This window comes from Megascapheus bottae, chromosome 25 (genome assembly GCF_031878675.1).
Source record: "Megascapheus bottae isolate mThoBot1 chromosome 25, mThoBot2.hap1, whole genome shotgun sequence".
NCBI lineage: Eukaryota > Metazoa > Chordata > Mammalia > Rodentia > Geomyidae > Megascapheus > Megascapheus bottae.
Window position 1 is genome coordinate 12,754,747 of NC_143533.1, and position 13,571 is coordinate 12,768,317.

The 13,571-nt window shown below is 39.0% G+C and overlaps 1 protein-coding gene across 6 annotated transcripts in view; it reads right to left on the bottom strand.

Moving 5' to 3' along the window:
* Nucleotides 1-13,571, bottom strand: part of LOC150046401 (uncharacterized) — a 172,041-nt gene that overhangs the window by 51,174 nt on the left and 107,296 nt on the right. For 5 of the 6 annotated variants that reach the window (XR_016539679.1, XR_016539675.1, XR_016539678.1 and 2 more), the window contains one exon: nt 2,898-3,008. Coding sequence is in view for 1 of the 6 variants with exons in the window: in XM_090358278.1 (XP_090214404.1) it covers nt 2,898-3,008 (111 nt within the window). In the remaining 5 variants the exon portion in view is untranslated. Of the gene's footprint in view, nt 1-341; nt 413-2,897; nt 3,009-13,571 lie in introns of those variants that run through there. The other variant, XR_016539682.1, reaches the window with a different exon arrangement.

Here is a 13,571-nt window from a genome sequence, read left to right on the forward strand (position 1 = left end):
ATGAAGAAATGCTCAACATCTCTGGTCAGAAAAGAAACGCAAATCAAAACAACTCTAAGATTCCACCTCACTCCAGTTAGAATGGCCAGGATCAAGAAATCTAATAACAACAGATGTTGGAGGGGATGTGGCCAGGAGGGATCCCTACTACACTGTTGGTGGGAGTGCAAACTCGTTCAACCACTATGGAAAGCAGTATGGCAGTTCCTCAAAAGACTAAACATAGAGCTCCCCTATGACCCAGCAATTCTACTACTTGGCACTTACCCAATTGTCCAGAAACAAGGGCACTAGCACAGTGATGTTCATTGCAGCACTATTTACCATAGCAAAGATATGGAACCAACCCCGATGTCCTCAGTTGATGAGTGGATCAACAAGATGTGGTATTTATACACAATGGAATTCTATGCTGCAGTTAGAAAGAATGACATCACCCCATTTGTAAGGAAATGGAAAGACTTAGAAAAAAATCATATTAAGTGAAATAAGCCAGACTCAAAAGAACATAGGCCCAATAGTCTCCCTCATTTGTCATAATCAGTAGAAACCTTGGGCTCTCCTAGCAGAGATTTACAATAGAACAAAATCTAGAGACATTAGGTCAAATAGTATCACACTAAATGTAAGGACCTCCAGGATAAGGAAACAAAAGCCATATAATGAATGACTGTTGTTCTTAATGTACTATGTTATCTCTCATGTCTTTTGCCATCCCTTGGTTATTTCATATTGTTACAATATTTCACCTTGTTATCTGATATATTTTATATGTGCCTAATTGGTTATTTGAAATTGGATAGGGAAGGGGGGAAATCAAGATAAGCAGGGGGAGGGTGGGAGGGAAATGGGGACCATGTCATGAGAAAGAGTATCAATGTTTGTGAAGTTATGTACCTTTTATCTGGTGAATATAATGTAACCGTTCTATTAATCATAATAAAAAAATTGTAAAAAAAAAAAAAAGAGTGCCAGAGCACATTGAAGATAATTTTTTGGCCAACTCTTAGATAAATGGAAAACCAGGCCTTTCATAAAACAGTTATGAATGTGTGCATGAGTATATTCACATATAAATAGTGTGCATATATGTATGCATACACATATATTTAAGCATATAAATACATATACATCTAGCTATCATCTAGCTATCTGTCACAATCAGACTCAGACCAACACACTGAAAATGTTTGTCATACAAAAGAGACTTAGTTTCTCCCATTTCAACATAGATATGATTTTCTATTGCATTTCTTTCAGCTAAGACAAGTGCTATTGCCCACTGCTGCTGCAGAAATAAAGGACCCTGTCCCACTTTGTAATATTACACACTGATGAGTGAAAGCATCGGAATTTGTTGTCAAAATACTGTACCTGCTGCTTAGTCCCCCTTCACCCACACCCCCAGCATCCTTCTGCCTCCCAAGTACACATATTTTTGCCTATTCAAAGCCATTCGAATTCCTAGTTCAAAGGATCTTTGTTAGATAGCCAATCTGTTCCTAAGAGCATAGGGGAAAAAAACTATGAGAAAAGCCACAATATTTCATATGTGGTGGCATCGTGCCAGTCTGATCCTGCAAGCATTGCTTTAGAGAATGCTAGCCAGCATGGTAGCACAGACCCAGCAGGCAGTAGAAGCAAACACGACCGTGGTTTAATGCATATTCACAAGGTGCCCTAATCTCCCGTGAGGTGTATTGAGTGCCCACTGGGTAGTTTGTACCCCTGTTAAGAGCATTCCAGTGGCAACTCGAAGGGAAACAAATGTACTAAAATATTGTAATCAGATTCCTAGGGCACTGTTTTTCTCCTAGCTCAGCGATTAGAGACGTCCCTCTGGAAATGTGATTCACATGAAAGTCTTCAAATAAAAAATATTGTACTAGAAGAGGAGGGGGGTACATGTAAATGTACAGTCAGCCCAGAAATGTGTGATGCTTCTTTTGCTCTTGTATTTATGTGCACACATGTATTCCACAAATTACAGGTATACACCCAACATAGATATTAGAAACAAACACAGAGCAAAACCATTCCACTCTTGGTACCTCTGTGTAGAGGAAATGGTCACTCCAAGGTGAGACAGACATTTCTTTTTTGTGTGTGGGTCATGGAGCTTGAACTCTGGGTCTGGGTGTTGTCCCTTCAGCTCAAGACTACCACCCTACCCTTGAGCCAAGCCCCATTTCCCCGAGACAGACATTTTTGAAAGCTCTTTTAGCTTGGGTCTTGATCATATGCATCAATAGCTTTTCAGGAAGTGTAGGACTAATTCATTCATCCTGATTGATAATTAGAACTGACTAAGAAGAGATCAACACAAATCAGGAGGGCAAAAACATCTGGGACTCAGTTTTAATGAGATACCCCAAAACCTCTTTAGTGGTAATTGCATTGCAAGAATCAAATAGCATTCACAGTTTGTTTTTTTCCTCCACGTGATACAAATTAGCACCCAAGATCTGAATAGTATACTGATGAAAAAAGAAAACACCAGGGAATTTAGCAAGGCATTGGGTAGCTTGGCCAAATATATGTATTAACCTAGATAACTCTGGCATATAATTTTGGGACTTCTTGTAGGGGGAAAAACAAAGTTAAGACTGAATCCTACTATTGTTTGAACTTGAGGGTCCCAGGTGAGCAAGTTCATCAATGAAGCAGTTTTCTTCTCTCCCCTCAGAATCCCTTACCAATTTCACACAAATACCCTGAGAATTTTTAAATATCCAAGATGCTTAAGAAATCTGCAGTTCAAATCCTTTGCCTCATTAGGAAATGTAGATACTGCACAAATAAGCTGAAGGTTTTCTAAGTGTTTAGTTGGACCTAGGCCAGCCAGGAATGCTGGGATAAAATGGAACAATCGCCTAGTTTCTTGGATCTAAGCTTACCTGGTGAGACAGTATGAAGCATTTTTCCAATGCAGGCCATTCTGATTATATTTTGTTTCCTTTTGCCTGAGTTCAGTGTGAGTTGGGAAAAGGTGCTCCTTGGGAAAAATCCTGCAGAAAAAAAATTGTGACATTAAATATGCCATAACAAACCAGGAAGGTGTCATTCTTAAAAACAAATGTATCTAGGATTTAGGTCTCAAGTGGTAGGATGCTTGCCTAGCATGTGCAAGGCCTTTCTATCTTTAGGTTTGAAAAAAAAAATCAAATACCAAATGCTGAATGAGAAAGGCCTTTCTTGGTACCTGACATGTGCTAGGGCCTGGGGGATGTCCCTTAGCTGTCCCATTCTCTGCTAAAAGCTAGTGTTCTACCACTTGAGCCACAGCTCCACTTCTGACATTTTCATGGTTAACTGGAGGTAAGAATCTCACAGATTTTCCTGTATAGGCTGGCTTGAACCTCAGTTCTCCTGAGATCTCAGCCTCCTGAGTAGCTAAGATTATATTACATGCCTGGCTCTAAATTCTTTTTTTTTTTTGCTATTTTTTTTAATTTTAAAAGAATAAAGGTATGGAAAATTCTGGCAAGTCAGCATCAACAGTGTCTCAGTCATAAGAAGCAATCTTAGAAAATGCAGCCTATAAAAAATCATCTTTCTTTCTTATTCTCTGCTTACTGACAGTATACCAGGCAGAGATTTTCAAATGGGAAGATCATTTTTATTCTATAGAGCATCTACTAAATTCAGCATTTAGGATGAATTCCTTTGGAGGATGTTTTAAAAAAAGGATTTTTATCTTGTCAAATTCATCATCAAAAACCGAATACAATTGTGTTCTGCATCTTAGTGTGTGTTATATCTTGATAACTCACCTAGATATGTTTCCTTTGAAAATTCAATTACAATATTAAAATTTATTGCAGCAAAGGTTTAAAATATCCTCCAAAGAGCAAGACTTGAAATGCTAAAAAATAACATGAAATTCAAATCTGGATAACTCTAACATTAGATTAGATTCAAACCACATCATTTAGAGAGAGAAGTGACAAATCTAGCTTCAAAAACACAATTACTGTATAGTGATAGAGTTGGTTAAAAAAGGAGACCTCTTAGCTTAGTCAATATTATAATGAAAATTGTACAATTCCCAAACATTTGCCAGAGGAGCCAAACACACAACTAACTGCCTTAACAAAACCCTGTACATGTGGGTTTGTTATTAACTTCTACATTTGAATTAGAATTCCCTATCTTACAGCTTGGAGCTAAACTCTGTTTACAAAACAGTATTTACACTTGACTAATTTCGCAGATCAAACTAATTAAATCAATTAAACTGGTGATTAACCAAATGAAGGCTGATTGCAAAAATTAGTGGGTTTATTTTGGAGGACTGAAAGTAAGCTAATTACGGCAGTGATTGCTTGAACCTGGAGTACTCTAAATGTGGTATAAATTGAAACCTCATCGTGAATTAGACTGGGAATTCATTACAGTTTAAAGCACTGTTGATACTTTTCAGCCTGTTCCTCCTTGGGGAAAATTTCCTCACACTGTGTTTTGTATACTGATAAACAATTGCTTGGGTTGAATGTACTTTGGGATAGGACCCAATAAAATGAGGGACAGTGAAGGACTTTCAGAGTCCTATGCACCAGCCAACCCTTAATGCTTATACAAAACTCTTTGTAAGAGTTGAATTATGATTGAGTTTATTGGAGGTGGAGTGGTGGTTGGGATAGCTGGGGGGGGGTTCTGGGAATTGGGGTGGGAGTGTGTATCAATGACACATGACCCCTTAAGCTCCCAATTTGATGAGGATGCTGATCCTTCTTGGACAACACTTTTGAGCACAAACTACATACTCCAAGATACCTAGCTAAACTACTAGAATTAAGAGTTTGATGCTTAATGATGAATCCTGACCTACTTTGGGATGCCTGCACAGGTAACTAATCTCACTATCAGCTAGCTTCAGTGCTGGGCTATTACTGATGAACTGGCATTTCTCTCTCTCTCTCTCTCTCTCTCTCTCTCTCTCTCTCTCTCTCTCTCTCTCTCTCTCTCTCTCTTCTGGGGCAGGTGTGTTAGTAACAGAGTATTTATGTTCATACATAATGTCTTCTACTAATTGGTTCTTAAGGCATATCATTTTAACAAAATGTGAACGCAGCTAAGCATGAAGTCCACATTTTGCTGATTTAAATATCACTGAGCTTTCAGTTCTCTGTGTGGCCTTCATTTTAGATGTATGAGATGGTATTTACAATAATAAAAGAAAGACTTCAAGTTCTGTCTGAACAGATATGGTACAGCCTAAGAAACTGATTCTGGCTGTGTGAAAAATAATAATTATAAGGGGGAAACAAGTAGCTCTCTTTTGTAGACAGAGGACAGACACATCTTTTATTTTTTTCTGTGCTACATTCTCCTTAGAAATTAAGGGGAAAAGTTAATATTCCCAGTTAATCAATGAACCTGTTTTGACATTTGGTTTCCTGCAAGGCGCAGGTTCAGAGCAAGAAGCACCTTGTCCCTACGGGAAAGCCCACAACCTTTAGCAGTGACTATTCATTGCCATTTGATAAGTGGTACCCCCTGTGTGCCAGGGGCTAGAAAGTGCAAATTTGAACAAATTAAGACCACAGACTGTGTTTTAATAAGGACAGAGCTCTCAGGGAAGGAAAGCACATCAGAGGAGTTTCCATTTGACGAAAGAGGGGACACTTGGATAGTTCCAAGAAACAGCTTGTATGAGAGCTTACTCCGAGCTTTGATGAGATGCCTGAAAATCAGAAACATTTTGGTTGCAATTCTTCACATACTTCTGGGGATTGGGAGAAGAGTATCTCAGTGGTAGATTGAGGGCAGATATCTGAGTTTAAAGTCCAAGTATAAGCGGGACTAGCAGAAAAAAAAAGCCCAAGTAACACACAAACATACACAAACACACAAAGACATGAAAAAAGACATATAAAAAGACAAAAAATGAGATATACAACATGCTTGTTAGATTATTTTTGTAGCAATGTTTATATTAATCCTTTGTGAGTCTGCATGTGAACTAGTGTAATGAAAGTTGTAGGTGAGATAGAGAAGGTATGATAGGTTAATCTGAATATGTATGAGTGTGTATATATATATGTATATATATATAGAGAGAGCGCTTAGATTATACAGATAAGCCTATAATATATACATACATATATGTGTATATATACATACACACATATATATTCAAACATATGTACATGCATATATGTATGTAATGTGTATACATAAATACTGAAGCATCTGGGTGCCCTCTCGTAGCCTTTTCCATTCAAGGCTGTCTCTCTACCACCTGATTCACAGTTTCACTTCTAGCTCATTCCTGGTTAACTGGGCACAAGAGTTTCATGGACTTCCTGCCTGGTCTGACTGTGAAATGCAATCCTTAGATCTCAGCCTCCTGAGCAGCTAAGATTACAGGTTTAGAACAATTACTGCCCGGTGCTGAGTTATAGATCCCCAATAAGTGGCTTTAGAAACCAAACACTTGGAATAAGCTTATAGGATTTATTCTCCAACATAAAAATAGTGAAATCAAATAAAATTTTTATAGGTTGGAACTTTTAGTTGAATTAAGAGTTATGATGATAAGCATTGTAGATTTTGTTAAGTTGAATTAAGTATATTTGTTAAGGTTCTGTTAGATCGAGAAGTTTAGCGTGAAAATTGATTTTACCTTATTAATCAAAGATCATCATATTTATTGGATACACTAATAAAATATAATTTATATGAGGAAAAAGCAGAATATCTCTATTATCCCCTGTACAACTGCTTAAAAATAATAAAAAATTAGCCAGTGCCGGTGACTCACATCTGTAATCCTAGCTATTCAGAAGGCTGACACTGGAGGGTCCCAGGCTGCAGCCAGCCCAGGCAGAAAAGTCCATGAGACACTTATCTTCTATTAACCATCAGAAAATCAGAAGTGGAGCTGTGGCTCAAAGTAGTGGAGCATTATCCTTGAGTAAAAAAAGCTTTCAGATAGCACCCAGGCCCTGAGTTCAAGCCTATAACCAACCACCACCACCACCACCTACAACAATAAAGTAAATAATAATAATGAAAGAGTGCAGTCATATTTTACTTGACAATTTGGAGATTATTTTCTGAGTGCTCTTTGGAGATGTGACTTATACACCTAGTCAGTCGATTAGCCCAAATTACTTTGTCTTAAATATTGTATTTTTTTCTGTGTGTGCCAGCCCTGGGGCTTGAACACTGAGCCTGGATGCTGTCTCTGAGTTTTTGTGCTCAAGGCTAATGTTCTACCACTTGAGCCACAGTTCCACTTCCAGCTCATTTGCTAGTTTAATAGAGATAAGAATCTCACAGACTTTCTTGCCCAGGCTGTCTTTGAACCACAATCCTCAGATCTCAGCCTTCTCAGGAGCTAAGATTATAGATGTGAGCCACTAGTGTCTAGCTAAAATACTGCAAAAAAATTTTTTCAGTACCACAAAAGAGCTCTCTCACAGATATTTCATGCAACAGTCTGGAATATCTTTGTATCTGAGGCGTTAGATATTCTATGAGGTGCTGGGGAGCTAGATTTGGATCCTCTCACCAAACCATCCCAGATAAGACCTTAAGACAGCGAGGGAGCGAGGTCCCTGAGTAAAGTGACTCACATTCTTTGTTGAGTTTGGATCTCTGTGTGGAACTTCAGATGTCTGTGGAGATACTTGATGCCACTGGATATAAGCAGGCTCTTTGAATTGTATGCAATGTTCTAGTTGTATTTATTTATTTTTTTAAATACATTGCAGGGCCGGGAGTTTGGCCTAGTGGAAGAGTGCTTGCCTAGAATACATGAAGACCTGGGTTCGATTCCTGTGCACCACATACAAAGAAAAAAGCTGGAAGTAGTGCTGTGGCCCAAGGGTAGAGCTCTAGCCTTGAGAAAAGTCCAAGGACAGTGCTCAGACCCTGAGTTCAAGCCCCACAACTGGCAAAAACTAAAATAAAATTAAAAAATATTGCAATGAGTCTATCTGTGACAGGTAAGCCTGTAATGTAGAAATTCATTACAACTACATATAATAGAACGTTAGAAGTGAGAGGGGTGCTTTTCAGGATGAACCTGGTGGGTAGGAGGGAAAAAACTGCAGATTTCTTTGCTTGGTTTTTGATTGAGGTTATCTTTTGGTTAAGCTCAATATTTAAAATTTCATTTTAAGGAGTCTTATAAAGGGGTTTTTAACTCCACTGGTCAAATTATGAGTGTAATGCATCCTGATCAATAGCCTTTTCATCATTCTCCTCCCCTGAGTTATCTTAAACACAATTTGGAAAATAACCCAATCCAATTAAAGGAAAGTATATTGGCTTGGAAAATATGAGATGTAAGTTCTGTTTTTGACTAGTAAGAACAGTCTTGGATGGTTCATTTACTCTTCCTGCTTTTCCATAATGGGTCAGAAATATTTGTAAAAGTAGATAGATAGGACTGATGAGCTTCAAAGACTCTTTCAGATCTTTCTTTCCGGGATTCCTATAATATTCTAAAGTATTGTTCATATCTTAATCATCCTAATTCTTTTACCCTTGGGAGACTGTCTTACACATCACACATCAGAGGTGTATTTAATAAAATTTTGCAAAACCTTTTATATTCTTGAAACATAATCAATAGTCTCACATTTGTACTTTATGGAGCCCTGACATGGTGCCATTATCGGGGATACTTCTAACCAGCTAAGGAAATAGGGGAATAGAGGTGGAAAGAATGTGTGTAATACTCCTGCCTGGTATAGGTAAGGGCCAGGATCCAAGCCCACACATAACCATATGGACACGGGTACAGACGCATAAGAATTCTTCCATTTTACCACAACATGACCAGTTCCTGGCTGGTCCATCCTTGAGAAGCCTCAAAAAGAAAAAAAAAAAAACTTGTACAGACACTATTACACTTTGGGATGGCAAACACAAAATCAATTTTCTCAACTTGTTATTCTGAAGTAATGCTATATTTATAGAAAGGCCACAAAAGTAGCACTCTGCTCCCCCAATGATAACATGATACAGAACCATGGTACTTCTGTTGAAACTAAGAAATAAGATTGGTGCAATATTAGTGATATAGGTATAACTTAGATTTCACCACCTCAGCATTTTTTGTTGTTGTTTTTGTTTTGTATTTTGCTTTGCACTCAGGCTCAGGAGCTGTCACTGAGCTTTTGTGCTCAAGGCTAGTGCCACAGATCTAGTTCCAACTTTTTGGTGGTTAATTGGAGATAAGAGTTCCCTAGACTTTCCTGCCCAGGTTGGCTTTGATCTACCATCCTCATATCTCAGCCTCCTAAATGGCTAGAATTACAGGCATCAAATAAGAGTAAATCGGCAGGGGCCGGGAGTTTGGCCTAGTGGTAGAGTGCTTGCCTAGCATGCATGAAGACTCAGGTTCGATTCCTCAGTACCCCACATACATAGCAAAAAGCCGGAAGTGGTGCTGAGGCTCAAGTGGTAGAGCTCTAGCCTTGAGAAAGTCCAAGGACAGTGCTCAAGCCCTGAGCTCAAGCCCAGGACTGGCAAAAAAAAAAGTAAATCGGCAAACAGGAATATGGTCAAAGAGATAAGGTCTTCTGATTCCCACCAAATAATACCAGGCATTCATGTGTACTACAAGAGCTGCTTATAACAAATGCCAAAGCATCCCTATTCTTGATAAGAAAGTCAAAGGTGACCTTTGTGATGATACCTTTAGTGATGAGAAGACCAATAGGTTGCAGGGAGTAACTGATAACTCAAAGTCCACATGCTTAGGAGACGCATCTCAGATTGTGTCTTTTATGGACAAGATGTTCGCAATCAACATCCATCATTTCCTAAGTACCATCCTTTCCTGGAAGATATTGCAGTATTATTCAAAATGTGCCAAACTGGGCAGGAGATCCCAAGAGTAATAGTGAGTTATGAGGTCATGGGGACCTCATTGCAAACTATTTGCAAAACTTAATTGGGGTAATAAATAAACTAAGCATGTAAATGAGATTGAAGACTACAGTGTGAATTAAAAGGAAGCCATTAGCCTGCCTACTCAAAAGGACTGTTTCCTGTTCAGTAATACTTGCTGCGTTCACTGCTCATTGGGGGAGACTTACATTCAGATATTCTAAAGTTGCACAAGTAATATAGCTAGCTGGCCAATAAAAACATTTGTTGAGGTACTTTCTGGGCAAGGATATGTACTTTATTTTCTGTGATTAGATACTTAGAAAATTTTGGAGAGTGAAAAAAAAAGAGTGGCTGGGAATCCACAGTGTGCTCTCCCACCATCCCCAATCTAGGGTGAAAATTCATCTTAGCCAATATACTTAGAAGCAAATGCAGAATCAAAAGAATGAAACAAAAACAAAACAAAACCAACAAAAAAACTGAATAAAATAAGGAAGTAATTTCCAATTGCCGAGAAGAGATCTGAATGCTGAAATGACATTATCTCTTCTTCCTTTCCTTTAGTTAAATTAGGTAGTCTTAAATCACTTCAGGCCTGACTTTACTTGTTCATATGGCTAAGGAACCTCCTGTAGGTAAATACAAATATGAAAATGAGAGCATGAGAATGTCTAAACACTGCATCTAGTCCTCTGTCTTTCATGTCTTAGAGTGGCTGGGTTTTTTTTTTCTTTGAGCAGTTGATTGAATGAATATAAATGTCTCTCCTCTGTCACTGGGGATACCACTTGATATATCCCATTTTCTAGACTCTAATTATTCCATTTGTAGACATGAATGCCATTTAGATGTAAGCTAATTCAGCATGGTAACTCAATTAGATTTGTACCGACTTGGATTTATGAAACATCAATGAGTTCTTGGTGAGACCAATGGGACTGCAGGTGGTTCATCCCCCAAGACTCACCGACACAGCCTCTCAGGAGCTCAATTAAATATGCCAGCCATGAGGATGCTTTGGAATTGGAATGGTTCACAATTAAAAGAAAAAGAAAAGGGCTGGGAGTTTGGCCTAGTGGTGGAGTGCTTGCCTAGCATGCATGAAGACCCGGGTTCGATTCCTCAGTACCACATACATAGAAAAAAGCCAGAAGCGGTGCTGAGACTGAAGTGGTATAGCTCTAGCCTTGAGAAAGTCCAAGGACAGTGCTCAGGCTCTGAGATCAGGCCCAGGACTGGCAAAAAAGAAAAGAAAAAGAAAAAGAAAAGCTTTCTGTGGTCCTCGGTATGCAGGGCCATGCAGAAAAGAAAGACCTTTAACAACCTGACTGGATTTTTCCTTTAGGTAACATGTCTGTGTAGGAGAAAAGCCCTCTCCCTTGCTGGACTCTAGAGCATTTGTGTGCCCAGGATTCAGTTGTTGACTCATGACAAAGGCCACAGGGCTTCACAATTTGCCTGGAATTCAAGGGCACTCGATAACTGTTGATTGAACCAAATCTGTACTTCATCTGAAAGCCTATGTCTGCATCTTGATTCTGAGAGCTCAATGGAAGTTGCTTGAATACTAAATCAGATTTGCGAAAGTGAGAAATCTCAAAGTGAGAAAAAAATTACTAACTGTATTTTCAACCTAAAACCATGGCCCATGGAGAGAAAGTAAGGAGGAAAGATTTGAACCTGGGATGTCCCCTGGCAAACAATTTGTTAAATTAAAACAAAACAAAACAAAATACTCTTTGCAAGAAATGATATGATGGTGGAATTCTCAGGAATGCAGGCTAGCTCCTTCCTGCCAACTTAAATATTCGTGGCTGGCAGAGACTTGTTTCACTGGGGAACAGTTGATGTTTAAAAGATGATTAAAGATCTTTAATCTTGGGCCTGGTACAGTGGACCTAGTTAGAAACATTGTATAGATTCATGAAACAATGATGAATCACTTTTGGAAATGTCTGTAGTCTTAGATAAGAAAGATAATGCAAGCCAGGCACAGGTGGCTCAAACATGCAATCCTAGCAATCAGGAGGTTGAGATCTGAGTACTGAGGTTCAAAGCCAGCCCAGGCAGAACAATCCTCATATTTCCAATTAATCAGCAGAAAAGTAGAGATGTGCCTCAGTGGTAGAGCACCAGTTTTGAGTGTAAAAGCCAAGCAAAAGCATGAAGACCTTAGTTCAAGCCCCAGTACTGGCACACACACACACACACACACACACACACACACACACACACGAAGACACTGCCCAAGTTTCCCAACCTCCCAGTATCTGGAGGAAGAATAATGGAAAAAGAAGATTCAATTTCATCACATTTCTCTTTAATATCCTCTCTGTTTAATACCTCAGTATGTATTTCAATGTGAGATAGGTTATTCCTAGTTGCATAATAGTATTGCAGTACCAATAATAGTAATAGCAAATAGTTACTTTTATAGTTGAGGAAAGTGTACCAGAGAGAGAAAGAGACTGGGGTTTCAACTTTGTCCGTCCTTTTAGATCCCTCAAATACATGTGTAGCAGAAAGAGCATGGGTATCATATCAGAAAACACCATCTTAGGCATGACCCAGTGGCTCATGCCTGTAATCCTAGTTATTCAGGAGTCTGAGACCTGAGGATCATTGTTTGAAGCGACCCAGACAGGAAAGTCTGCTCTTGTTTCTAATCAACGACCAAAAAACCAGAAGTGAAGCTATGACTCAAGTGGTAGAGCTCTAATCTTGAGCACTAAAGCTAAGGGAGATGGCCTAGGCACTGAGTTCAAGTCCAGTACCAGCACAGAGTGGAGAAAAAAGAAGAAATAAAGAAAACACTGGCTTACTTTCTAGTGTTGTCATTTTGATTCTTGAAAAAGAGGATGAGTTGGAGGTAGTGGATGTAATTCTAGGGGATGTAATTCTTAGGTTTGAGTTCCATAAAACTTCCAAACTTGGATTTTAAAAATCATTTCCTAGGACAGATTGCACTGGCATAGCATCAGAAGGCTAGGAGCACACATAGGACTGCTGTCATCTCCAAGCGTATGCATCTTTTGTATTTCTGTAGTGTGCCTTGTCTTAAAGTAGAAATAATATGGACTCTTTTTACTGCTTTCAGAATAGTCTCTTTTCTTACTTCAGATTTCCAAGAGCAATGGTCTCTGCAAAGATTTTTGAAGAACCCTAATAAGGAGGCCTTGAATTTGTCTGTTCCACATCTGTATCAATTAATATAGGCACACTTCACCTCAATCTGTCCATATCCCTCAGAACAATCAAGTCATCCTGGCTTATTTTCAGTTCGGGAGATGCCAGCTGGGCTGCTGAAGGAGCCTTTCTGGAAGACCACAGCACTAACAGTACACTGATACCCTGCCTCTACCCTCCTGCTTCCTGAGCATCACTGTGAATCAAAGTCTGCTACCAGTGGGCAGAGCAACTTGGACAATTCTCCCAGTTCCATGAGTCTATTTCTTCACCTGTAGCCGGAGCGTGCCCCAAAAAATGACCAAGAGAAGGTCTTGGAGCCATGGTACTTGCCAAGCCTGTTCTTCCTGAATATTTTCCCCAAGGATTTCTTCATCACAACACATCCTATCTTAAAAAATAATTATTATTATAAGTACTGCATGTTGGTGTACATCACTGTATGCTAAAGAATCCAGAAAGTCCAGAGAAATAAACTCAGTTTACTTAATGCAATGTTTCACACACTACTTGACTGCCAAGTCTATCTTCTG